This window comes from Semicossyphus pulcher, unplaced genomic scaffold, assembly GCF_022749685.1.
Source record: "Semicossyphus pulcher isolate SPU_LCO1_2020_fin unplaced genomic scaffold, fSemPul1.0.p SCAF_17, whole genome shotgun sequence".
Taxonomy (NCBI): Eukaryota; Metazoa; Chordata; class Actinopteri; order Labriformes; family Labridae; genus Semicossyphus; species Semicossyphus pulcher.
Window position 1 is genome coordinate 2,239,434 of NW_027211681.1, and position 13,121 is coordinate 2,252,554.

The window sequence follows — 13,121 nt, forward strand, 5'->3', positions numbered from 1 at the left end:
AACACGCTACATTTAAGACTCCCTCCCTCCCTATTTATTGCGCCCATACTTATACAAACCTGAACCACAGAGGAGGCCGACCAACAAACATCAAATGTATTTTTGCAGTACTTGTGTGATGGCATATGAGTTAAGGTTGGACTGTTTTGACCAGTGTCTCAATATGTCTCAAGCTGTCTGCAGCCACAGTCAAACAAATCGGGCATCAAACATCTGCATGTTTACTCAGAGAAGAAGCTTGCAAATTCCCACACTTGCTTAGCTGCACCTGCGCATGTGCGCATGCACACACACACGCAGAAACACACCCACACACAACCAGATGATTGAGTTCTCTCCCTTAATAAACCACTGATTCAGCATAAGCATAACCATTGATTGGTGACTTAATTCCCCATTCAAATTATCATCCTGGGTCCCTATCCAAGGTTGACATGAGCCTTGAGCTTTGGTGCGACTAAATTATACTCCACTCCCTGTTAGCCACCCCCACCCTGCCTCTCTCTCTCTCTCTCTCTCTCTCTCTCTCTCTCTCTCTATCCCTCTCTCACACACACACACACACACACACACACACCTACACACACACACACACACACACACACACACACACACATGCAGACTCCCAGTTCCCCCATCTCTCTCCCCTGTATACCTCTCTCTCAGTGCAGCCCAGGTGCTGATACAAGCAGAAATCCTCCACGCCCCATCGCTCCCAGAACACATACGCACTTACAGACACACACACAAACACACGTACAAAGTAAGCACACACAAATACATTCACACACACACACACCTCCATTCACTACACCTCTTCAGGAAAGCCGAGGGGAGGCAGCATTCGTCTCCTCTCTATTTGCTGTGTTAGCATGGAGGCGATATGAAACACAGGAACACTGTAGTTTTTTCTGTGTGTGTTGGTGTGTGTGTGTGTGTGTGTGTGTGTGTGTGTGTGTGTGTGTGTGTGTGAGGGGGAAAAGTAGAGATTATCACTGTGATGCATTGGCCGCTGTAGTCTTAAGTCACCCAAGGTTGTGGCCCTTCTCTCTCAATGAGGATGTAGTGGCCAATAACGGCGCTCTGTCAGTCCAAAGACGGAGAGAGTTGGAGGAGACGGAGGAGAAAAGACACGCAGAGGAGGAGTGAAAAGTAGTAAACAAGAAAAAAAAAAGGAGGCGAAAGAGGAAGAGGAGGAGTGGATTGAGTCTGCTATTGTCTCTGCTTCATCAATATCCTCTTATATAAATGTCAGCTGTACCATTTCCCTCATCACTGTTTCACCACCCCACTGGCTTTATCCTCTGGTACAAGGGGAGGGACATCACTCTCTCTCATCTCTCTTTATCGTTTTTCTCCCTCCCCGCTCCCTAAATCGCCTTTTTCCCCTCGTTTCTCTCCTCCCTGCTCCTTTCCCTCCTTTCTCTCTCTTCCTCTCCATGTGCCTCCTCTCTTTATCATTCTTTATATCTCCTTCCCCCCCTCCTTCCTCCCTCCTTCCCTCCTCCTGTCTCTTTGCCTCTCATGGCGATGCGTCACTAGCCTGCCCCCATGAAACAAGTCAATTTTCTGCCAGCTCGGCGGATGAATAAATCTCCCTGGCTCTGCTCAGAGCGATGGGGATATTTATCTAAGTGGAGTGTGTCCTCTTCGGCTCAACGCCACTGACTTCTCGTCTAAGGCCCCCTGTTTTTTTTTACAAGAAAAGGAGAAGAAGAAGGAGGAAGCAAAGGCTAAGGAGGGATGTGAGAGGTAAAACAGGTAAATGAAAGCACAAGAGAAGGAGGAGAAAAAGTGGAGGAGAGGACAGAAACAAAGAGAAAATTGGGAGGAGAGGAAAATGAGAAAGATGGATGGAGGGGGGAAATAAAGGAGCTGCCTCGAACAAAGCCTATAAAGCAGCAGCGTGGCGGAGAAGTGAGGCAGGGGCATTAGTCGAGCCTGCTCGGGTTTAAACGGCAGGAACAGGCGCAGATCTGGATGAATGGCAGCCCTCCTCCTTCAGGCCACACTCATCTGTTGGAGAGAAAAAGAGAGCGAGAGAGAGAGAGGGAGAGAGAGAGAGCAGGTTATTGGGCTCGCCTTGCACGCTGAGACGCAGAAGAAGAGACAAAAACAGGAGCAGAGGAAATCATGATGGATGGATGAGGACGTGTTTTTTCCTACATAGTAATAAAAAATGTGAGGATTGTGAGAGCATGGCAGGCAGAAGCAGTAGAAAGCAGAGCCTGCGTTGCACTGATTAGCAGGATAATCAAGGTGAATTTGTCCGAGCTCCACTTGTTTCTCCTACATTTTTAATGTAGTGTTGTTTTTTGCAGAGTAACAAGTCTGAAGATTTAAAAAGCTCTGGGCAGCAGCAGGAGGGAGGGGGGTCCTGCTTGCTACTTGCCACAGCATTAAAGCAAAGTAAATAGCTGTTGTGTCTCATTACCATTCATTTTTAAAGGGGACTGTTAGTATAATGAATGCCCGGGCTATCTTCTGCGGGTCCTCCTCCTCCTTCAATATTAAGAAGAGTAATACTATCTTTCACGCTAGATAAAGTGCAGGCAAATATTTCCTTTGCAATTAAAATGGTCAATTTTGCTTATGCACAACGGGCGCCGTGCGACACCAAGTTTTGGACTTAATTACCAACAATAACAGTGTGATATATTGGGGATACGGTGCTTTGCAGGGAGAGCAGGATACAAAACAAGACGCTTTTAATAAAGTCATAAAGACAAGGCCAGGCCCTGTGGAGCAGAAAATGTGTGAGTGTGTGTGGGAGTGTGTAGTCTTTAATTTGTTTGCACACAAAAAGGCAAAGATGAGCACCTGCATCCACAGTCACACACACACAGAAGACACAATGTTTGATGATGAAACATGCTCCTATATCTTTGTAATCTTTTACATCTCAGTGTCACTCATTCTGTATCGCTGTGTATCCATCCAACACGGACATGTTTTTCAATTATATCAGGGTCAAAGGTTGAGGACCCGCCTCGCCCTTCTTGCCCCAGGTTTTCTGTAGTTTATGTCAGGACCACTGGCTATCACCATCAAGGCTTTTATGGAGGATGCTGGCAAATCCTTTTTAAGGTGCCTGTAAAATTAGTGCTGATTCTGTTGATCTGTCGAAGCAAATGCTGAGTTCAGCTGTCATTTCACACACATCACATTTTTTTCCCTTTGCATTAGAGAGAGTAAAAGCACATTTCATCTCAGAACAGTGTTTGCCCAGAAAGACAAACATGTTTTTTCTTTTCTTTTTTTTTCTTTCTGGGAAATACATGAAATATTCTCTTAAATATCTGACTTCAACCGAATTGAATAAAGGTGGACAGAATTTAGTTTTTGGTACTTAAAACACTTTAAATTTACATTAAAAACATCAATTTGTAATTCCAGAAACCCTTTTTGAGACTCACCTCCATGGAACTACTTCTGACCAAAGAAATAGTCCCTCTGAAAACTGTTGACGGTTTGTTTCCAGAGTATCGGGGACACTTTATCTTTAAATAAAAACTGATTTGTTTTGTGATGTTATCATCACAATAGAAGTTCAGTTGAGCTCCATTATATTTTTTCATACTATAAAAATAAACCAAACTATCTGTGAGGCTTGTAAAGAGATTTGTTTGTAATCTGGTTGAAATGACCCTTTAATTTTTACTGATCACAGTGAAATCAAACTATTAATCATCATGAGTGAAGACCAGGCCGCCCATATGTTTCCTGCATGTTTTAATGCGGCATGTTAAAGAAGGCTTGCCACGTGTAATATTCATGTGTGTGGCTGCATTAGCGTGATGAACGCAGACACGTTTTATCAGAGACAAATGAAAGCTATTGTGACACAATTATGGCAGAAACAATAACAGCACAGTGTGAGCCGCTCCATGATTGATAATACATCAGGGGGGGATTCAGCGGTGTTGAGCTTAACCAGGCTCTCCCTCAGGGGTTTTCCCTCGGCATTAGTCAGGCAAATCCCTTTGTCAGCCGCTCCCCTCGCCATTTTTATTCATAAGCGTTTGGCCCCTAAGAAAGACATCAAACCAAGAATACAACGAGAGGTCAACATCGTCTTTGCGCAATGTTAACCTCTGCATTGATGAAGCTAATTCACATTTCCTCAGTCCAGCCTACGGGGGTTCAGGAGCGGCGGGGGAGGAGGAGCAGTGTGTGTGTGTGTGTGTGTGTGTGTGTGTCTGCTCGGGCCTCTGTGTGTGTGCTTGGGCCACTTTGTAGTGAGTCATCCTCTTGACCCGGGCCCCTCCACATGGGGTTTGTATTGATAGTGTTTGCTGAAAGGAGGGGAGAGTGAATGTTGTCCGAGCTCATTGGAATGACAATGGGGGCATATGGTTGTGTGTGTGTTGCTGTATGGTCATGGCAGCCACCATATTCCTCTGTGCAGGGTTGCCAGGTGCTTCATGAACAGACCCACTGAGAGTCGACAAATCATACACAAACGCAGCAGACTGGCTCGTGGTCCTCAGCCCATCGGGGGGCTCTGTGGAGGTGTCTGTCTTTTTCTACGTCTTTGATCAGAATGATGTAACAAACACTGAACAACTTAAATAACAGAACTCCCTCTCTGATGGCTGTCAGGCAGAGGCACCATTCATTATCTGTTTATCGTCCTCATCAGAGCCCCCCACTCTGAACACTGTAAAAACCCCACAGAGAACAAGAGAATAAAGATAACCTGATGTAGTAGCTTCCCCTCCCACACAAAGCCACTTCTTCTGTCATGAATACTCAGCTCCACCCTAATGACTATTCAATACAGTCTGCAGGCTGCAGATGAACGGCCAATCCACAGCAGCATCTGCTGCGGGCCTTACTCGCCAGACGCCAGCCTTGTAAGAGGGCCATCGCAGGCTAATTGAAAGACAGAGGCCATCTCTCAAAGACAATGTTTGTGTGTGTGTGTGCTGGGTGGGGAACTTGACAGAAAGAAGAGTGAGAGAGAGAGAGAAAGAAAAGAGAGGAAAATAATTGACAAAGGAGGGAGAGAATGAAGAAGAGGGAGTGAGGAGGAGAAAGAGAGACATTCCTCTCCTCACAGAGAGAACAGCTGACCTGTCACCATTTGTTCCCATGCGGCCATATTGGAGAAGCCCCTATGGGCATTGAATTAACACAACACAAACCCTCTTCATGTAATTAGAGTGGCCTTGTGGGCTTATGTTATTTTAAATACATGTGTGCTGATTTGGTTAAGAAAGCTGGTTGAAATGATGAAAGTTTGAACCTAGAGAATATCAGGGATGGATCGCAGGCTGGTCAATGTTCAGCGGATATTTCACGCCTGTGAATTATAAGCAGTTTGATCTCTAATTTTACACGTAATCAAAGCTGGTATTTATACTTCTGAATGTGGCAAATTGGATTTTCTGTTGTTTTTCACCTCAAGGTCTCTTTATTCTCTCGCGTGAAAAAACAAAACATCCTCCACAAATGAAATCTAAAGGATTGTCGTCATAATTCTCCACAGTTCTCCTCCGGCGCTTTTTATTACCCGAGGCGGTGAATAATCTTTTCCACCCTGGCCATCCCAAATAACACCATCCCTCAGCATCACTGCTTACTCTGCTTTATTGTGAAGTGCAGATGAGAGAGGGAGAACATTTAAATGAAGCAGTGTCTGCCACTGGAGGAGGGATTCATCAGCGGCCTGCGAGTGGAGAGCAGCACTGCAGGTGGAACTGTTGTGTGAGTGTTTAAGTGGCTCTTTTAAATGAAGAGAGGAGGACTTAAAATAAGGTGAAACATGTTGTCAGAGGCAGATTAGCGGTTAATATTTGCCTGACATGGACTCATATCCAAAGGCCACATATGTGCCGTTTCAAAATGTGCTTTCTGTAAATTAGGAATGTTCAGGCAGCGCCAACAACAAGTGTACAGGCCCCAAACCACAGCAGTATGATGAGGCTGCAGCCGGTCTGTTCCATGCTGGCAGACGACTGAGAGAGGAACAGCCGCTCCACCAGGTAACACAGATCTGGTGGTTCAGCTTCAGTTTTTATCGTCATCATAAAGGAAAATAACAAAGTTTGAACCCTCTCAGCTTTAAATCATCAATGTCGCACTCTTTAAAGAGTCCACATCAGGGAGAGGATTCTGTGTTACTTCGGTGAGAGAGCATGAAAAGGTTCCTTTAAGAGAGAGTAACTGTGCATTAGACGCTCCACATGGGGTCACTTCAGCACTTCTTGTGTTTCTTGGGAGACTTTGCACCTGTTTTTACTTAACTGTGTAGAAGAGAAAGTCAGGACGTGTTCATTTATCCACTTTGTGTTCCACCTCATTTTATGATTCTTTATATATGAACATTTTGCAGTTCATTGGGGGTTGGAAACATGCAGCAGTGTTTTCTTTTAGTTTGGTGAGAGGAGATGAAATGGTCTAAAGGGTTAGTTCACCCAAATGCTGAACTATTTGTCAGGATGAAATCTGTTTTTTTTTTACTCAACTTCCATTTTTGTGCTTCTTTGCAGATTAAGATTTAACAAATTAAAAATATGATTAAATTATATTTTTCAATTAAAAACTACCCAACAAAGTAGTCAAACTGTGCTCCACCTCCACTGGATACTGCATTAACATGCTGCTTCCATTTTAGTGCCGTACTGAAAACATTAAGCCTACAGTTTGCAGATTATACTTTGACCAGGGTGAACTCAAATTCAGTGCAGTGTGTTTGCTGGGAATAAATTATTTTAGCATTATGGTATTTATACTTTCACTAAAGGGTCTGAATAATTCTTCCACCTGCCCGGCAGATAGTTTAAGGCTTGTCTCAAACATTTCTGCTTCTAACTCAAGCCAACGGATGTTAACAAAATGTTGTGTGTGATCTTAAAGAGAAAGAAATTATTTAAAATGTTTATATTCACAGTTATATGTTACAAATATGTCCCAGACTCTTCTCACCACAGGTTTTACAACATAAAAGATGTTTTTACCAAAGTACTGTTTAAACTGTTCGTCTCATTTAAGCTAGCGTAGGCTAAAATGTGTTTTGTTCTGGTCACATATAATAATTACAAACTTATGACACATGTAAGAGTTATAAGGTCAATGAAGTCATCCAATGATATCAGTTAGCTAACGTTAGCCACCATAAGCTAGTGGTCAAAGCAGATTAAGCACGGCTGCAGAAGCAAAATCCTCTCGTCTATTAACTGGAGTTTGTTTTACTGCTTTCAACTTGAACATTTTATCTGTAAGAGAAAGAGTGTATTATTTATTTTTGCATAAGAAACATTATCGATTTGATGTATTTTTGTGCCACTTATTTCTTGCTGATTGTATTCTGAAGCATGTTACGGTGGTCTTGAGTCCATAATAAGAGGTGAATATTTTTGCACATAAAGCCGTGCTTGCTTGTTTGGAGGTAAATGAGTGACTGATGTTCCTGATTAGTTTGATGTAACCCTTGAACATGTTGTCACAGCCCCCTCAGAGCTCTCCCAGCCCTGCAGAAACAGTCTCTGAGCAGCACAGTGCAGTGATCACGTTGCTGCTCGTGGTCCTCTGTTCCAGCAGCTCTGGCTCCGGCACTGTGAGGCAGGAGAAGCCGGGCCATCAGGGATTTGTCAGAGGCCTGTTATTACATCTCTAGTCACATAAAATATGGCCGCCTCTCCTGAGATCCAACTGCGAGATAAATCCACTCTCCTCCAACCAGACTGGCCCCTGCGATGAAACCAGCCAATCGTCAGCCGCTGACCTCTGTAATGACATGTGATTTATACAGTGCAGGTTTTAAACTGAGACTCTCCCTCTCTGTATCTATATCTGGTGTCATGTGAGATAACAGGCAGGCCTTTGGGAGAGGGGAGACATGACACCCATCTTTTGGGTCTCACAAAATGGCTACAATGTGGATAGTTTCCCCTGCAGCTGTCTGAGGCTGCAAAGAGTGTGTGTCCTCCTGCATGAGCTCACTATCACATACTGCAGGGTGGCACTTTAAGCTAACAGACCGCAGTGTGGACGGCCTAAATCAACACCTGGTTGGGCTGGAAAAAAAGAGGTTCTTGTGTTCGCGGAGCAGATTACAGGATTGTAATAAATATATTGTGAAGTAACACTACATGAGTGAGATTAACTGGAGATTTTGTGGGTTTATTAGAAGAACAAATTAAATACCAGAATAATAAAATTAGACAAAAGAACAAAAAAACACAACACCACCCCACAAGGCAAACCTAACAGCAAGAAGGCATTACTGTGTGAGTAAATGTTGTATCAGAGAGGGTCCTTTTCCAGACAGTCACCGTGTTTGTTCCTCTGCACAGTCCAGCAGCTTAAGAGATGAAGTTGTGTGTCTGTAGGGGAGCTGAGAGGCGGCCCTGTCGTTGACCTTGGCAGGCGAGACTCAGGCATGGTGACACACAGCACCACAAATATCTGTCTTTAATAAACAGGCAGCGAGCAGCATGACCCAGCTCAGCCCAGCTCAGCTCAGCTGGATGGTTGTTTCTTCCCACAATGCACCAGCCTGTGTGCCATTTAATAGTTTGGATATGTAGAATATTTGATAAAGAATAATATTATATTATAATGTTTGTTTTTACGATTAATTATATTATAAATGTGTTAAGTAAAGGGAATTATGCCTGTTTGTATTCACTTATTATTATTATTGTTTTCTTACTTCAAAGCAGTCTATGTTGTGATGGAGCTGGTTGTGTTTGCTGCTAAATACTTCTGAATGCATCAATAAAACAACATTTTTTAAGCAGCTTGGCCTAGATAAGTAACTCATCCTTTCATTATATTGTTTGTGATTATTCGTTTATCTTTTATTTTTACCTGTCTTTCTATTTAAAATAAAAATGTTGCCTTTGCTGATGGTTTTTTGAACATAAATTGAAAAGCTCTGAAGTTTTGAATAAATTAAAAGTTGGACATATTTCAACATCACTGAGATCAGATCACACCCCCACCAGCAGCAAGTATAAACTGCTATATTCTTTTTTTTTTTAACTTCATAACATGATTAAGTTAAATTGGACATACTTTCCACACTTTCCAAAATATATTTCTATTTTTCTGTCTTATTTTTTTGTCTTAAATGAATAAATGATTGAAAGTTAAAGGTGTCTGTTGTTATAATAGAAATGTGATGAGGGGAAACCTGAGAGCTGGTTGTTAAAAACAAAATAAAATCTTTACATCTTTTTTTTTTTTTTCAGAAGAACCTGAACCCGGAATATAAAGTTACGTCTGAATGACCTCAGTGTCGGTGACACCAGCAGGGCCTGGCTGGTTAAATACAGCCAGATCATATTTATATCATTTAATGTTATAAAGCGTTAAATGACCTCACTAACTCGGCTACATATTAAAATGCGTTTATCCTGTATCTTCATCCTCATCACCACCCCCACCACCACCATCATCATCATCATCATCATCATCACTCTGTTGATGTTTTGTTTTTACTCGCGCGCCCCAAAGTGACGTAAAGATAATCATTGCAATATTGACGTAAAACATTCAAAAAAATACATTGAGAATAATAAATATTACATCGTAAAATAACAGCATTATTTTACCAGCATTAACGACAAAAAATGACGCTAATTTGCAGATAATAATGTTGAATATTATTATTTTTATACCAATTATATTACAAGTATTTATTTTTCTTAAACTTCCCAATGTTCGTTGTAAAATAATCGGCACTTTCGTTGATGTAAAGTTGAAACTAAAACTGAAATTAAATAAAATGCAAAACGATCAAATGTTCTTTTTAAAACGGTTCATTTTGATGCTTAAATAAAATGTCATGTTTTGTCCTCCTGCGTAAATTCGTTCTCTCTGCAGAAAGCGCGTTGATTCTCCGATCAGCACCGAAATAAAGTCATCATGTCAAACCTGGAGGACGCGGGGAAATTTGAGAGGAGATGAAATATTTCTCGGATGATATAAAAGGAGCCGTTTCGCCTGAGTTATGGCCCGGGTTTGGCGTAGCTGAGAGGGATGCATGCTGCTCCTTCTCTCCGCCCCAGAGGAGGAATCATCAGAGCTGATCTATGGCCCAGCTCGACTTTACCTTTACAAAACAAAGGATCATCCGCGCTTTGGGTCGAGGAAATATCCTTCTGACTACCTGCGACATCGAACATAACACCTGAGTCTACTTTTCTTTTTGGGAACATCCGGGTAATCCAAGTTATTTAAAATAAAATCCTTTAAAAACTCCTCCTGAGCTGAAACTTTTATGCGTAAAAACGCATAAATAACGTACAGATTTTGATCTCTCTTCTTACATCTCCCCTTTCTCCTCCTACCTCTCTCTCTGCTTCCCCTCATTTACCCCACATACCTATTCTGGTATCTCAGCACACGACTAAATTAGACCAAAGATGATAAGAGCACAAAGCATTATAATTCCGCCGGGCTCCTCCTCCTTCCAGCCATGCGTCCTAATTAATGGGACACCCCCAGTCGCAAAAAGCCCCGCACTGGACTGCAACATAGTCAAAGAGTGGAAGGGAAGAGGGCGAAAGTGCCACTGGAGATAATTGATTACCTACCAATCAATGAGAACTTGTTAGTAATCGTCAACTCTTTGGACCTCGCCATTTTCAGGGAGGCATCTCACTCCTGCGGACTCGCTGCTCCCGAGGATCCACACTTTGAAGGCATCCCATTTTGGAATAACATTTTCTTTTCATCCCCTTGTCCTCCCTGTCTTTGTTTTTAACCTCCTAACTGTTATGTGACTTTTTTTTTTACCCCTCGATACGCTCGCTCGTTTTTAACCGCTGAATATTTCGACTAAAGTCCCACACAAACTCCGCGCACAACCAATGATGACATCCAAAGAAGTGGCCAAATGTGATGCAGTGGAAACCAGGAGGCGAAGTCCGCTGGACCACTTGCCGCCTCCTGCCAACTCCAACAAGCCGCTGACCCCCTTCAGCATCGAGGACATCCTGAACAAACCGTCAGTGAAACGAAGTTACACAATCTGCGGCACGGCTCACCTCATTTCGTCCTCTGAGAAGCACCGTCCGTCCAGCATCCCTCTGTCCAGCCGGGCTCTTCTCACCCAGACCTCCCCGCTCTGCGCGCTGGAGGAGCTGGCCAGCAAGACCTTCAAGGGGCTGGAAGTCAGCGTGTTACAGGCTGCGGAAGGTACAGCTCCATCCTTACAAATACATGTTTTTGTAATGCTATGTTTAAGGCGTTTTCCCTTATTTTTATTTTCTCATTCGGCGCTTCATAAGGCAGAAAATGATAATTTGGTACCTTTTTGTTTTTGGTCCCTCTAATGCAATTCATTCGTTAAAAATGCCTGTTAAATAGCTAAAACAAACATTATCTTTTGTCATTTCGATCGCATATTTATCCTCTAATTTTATGCCATCGAACAAAGGCGTGTTCATTTTCTTGGCTGTTCTTCAAAGAAATAAATCGCCGCCGCTTGTCTTTAATATTAGGGTCTCGCGTGTGTGCTGCTCAATATTTCCCAGTGGTGTCTGGGTAATATTCTTGAAACGACCTGTTCCCACTAGAGCTGAAGGCTTAACTGTCTCTCACACAGTAATACTCTCCGTGTTATTTTTGCGTTAAGATCACTTTTACGCGCTGCACCTGCACTATCCAGTGATTCTCACACTGCGCCTCTGTCTCTCCCTCACAGGCCGGGACGGGATGACTCTGTTCGGCCAGAGAAGCACCCCGAAGAAGCGTCGGAAGTCTCGGACGGCCTTCACTAATCACCAGATCTACGAGCTGGAGAAGCGCTTCCTATACCAGAAGTACCTGTCCCCGGCGGACCGGGACCAGATCGCGCAGCAGCTCGGCCTGACGAACGCGCAGGTCATCACGTGGTTTCAGAACCGGAGGGCCAAGCTAAAGCGGGACCTGGAGGAGATGAAGGCCGACGTGGAGTCGGCTAAGGCCGTCGGCCAGGTCCCCTTGGACAAGCTCGCCAAGCTGGCGGACCTGGAGAAATGCGCCAACGGCACGCTGGGCCACCCGCGAGGCGAGTCCCCCGCGCGAGGCGGCCAGCAGGAGCTCGAGCTCGCTCAGAAACTGCGCTCGTCGCCGCTGTCGCCGTTCTCAGACCACACAACTAGTAAAGAGTGCTCGGAGGACGAGGACGTAGAGATTGATGTGGATGACTGATGGCGCAGCGTGGCGCTGAGGCGCGAGACACACAAAAAGACGATTTTAAATTCCTCGCGAGGACTTGTAACTTACTGCTTATATTGTATACCATATCTGAGAACATGTACCAAAATGTAATGACTTTTATATCGGCACAGATAGAACTATTCATAGCGAAGCATGAACACAGAAGCAGAATTATGCAGCGATATTTTATTCATTAGCAAACTGTTACTTCTTGCAATCAAAGCAATATGGTCAGAAGGACACGAGTAACTTATTATTTTTATACAAAAGAGGCCAACACACACACACACACACACACACACACACACACACACACACACACACACATATACACACCTGTTCCATCGCTGTTAAGGCCTCCCCTCACACACCATACTAAAAGTGCTCCAGTTTTCATATCTTTTGCATGTAAATGCATGATTTGATTTGTGATCATATCTATTTATTTTTACTTTATTATTATAATTTTTTTTTATTTAATTGTTTTTGTGTTTCCTGCCAAATCGCCATGAGTCCATTTTTTTACTGCCGGCTCTCCTCCTCTCCTCCTCCTCATGTGACTGTGACCCCTGACTCCGGTTCATGTTGTGCGCGGTGGTGATGAAGATAAACATCATGATGAAGATGAAGACGATCTGAAAGGCAAACTTGGACGTTCACACTTTTTGCGTTTTATGGGAATGCTGACACAAAAGTGACTCTTGCGGTGGTTTTGAGAAGCTTTTTAGATGTATTGTTTGGATACAATAGATTTACGGTTATAAATTTGTTATGTTTTGTACACCTGTAAGTGCCTTTCTAAAATCAGGACATTATTTGAAAACCAATGCACAGACTGTAATGTAAATAGGCTACTATGGGAATAAAATGGCTTTTCTGAATATATCTTTTATGTTGTAATTCTTGATTTAATATCTTGCTTTTTATTGTGGATATAATAGCCTGGGATTTCTTTTCTAATGAGG

The 13,121-nt window shown here is 43.2% G+C and overlaps 1 protein-coding gene across 1 annotated transcript; it reads left to right on the plus strand.

Moving 5' to 3' along the window:
* The first annotated feature begins 10,823 nt into the window (after positions 1–10,823).
* lbx1b (ladybird homeobox 1b) lies at positions 10,824–12,147 on the plus strand. Its single transcript, XM_069665417.1, has 2 exons — positions 10,824–11,151; positions 11,660–12,147. Exons 1-2 carry the CDS (start codon positions 10,824–10,826, stop codon positions 12,145–12,147), a joined length of 816 nt encoding a protein of 271 aa, XP_069521518.1.
* The last annotated feature ends 974 nt before the right edge of the window (positions 12,148–13,121 follow it).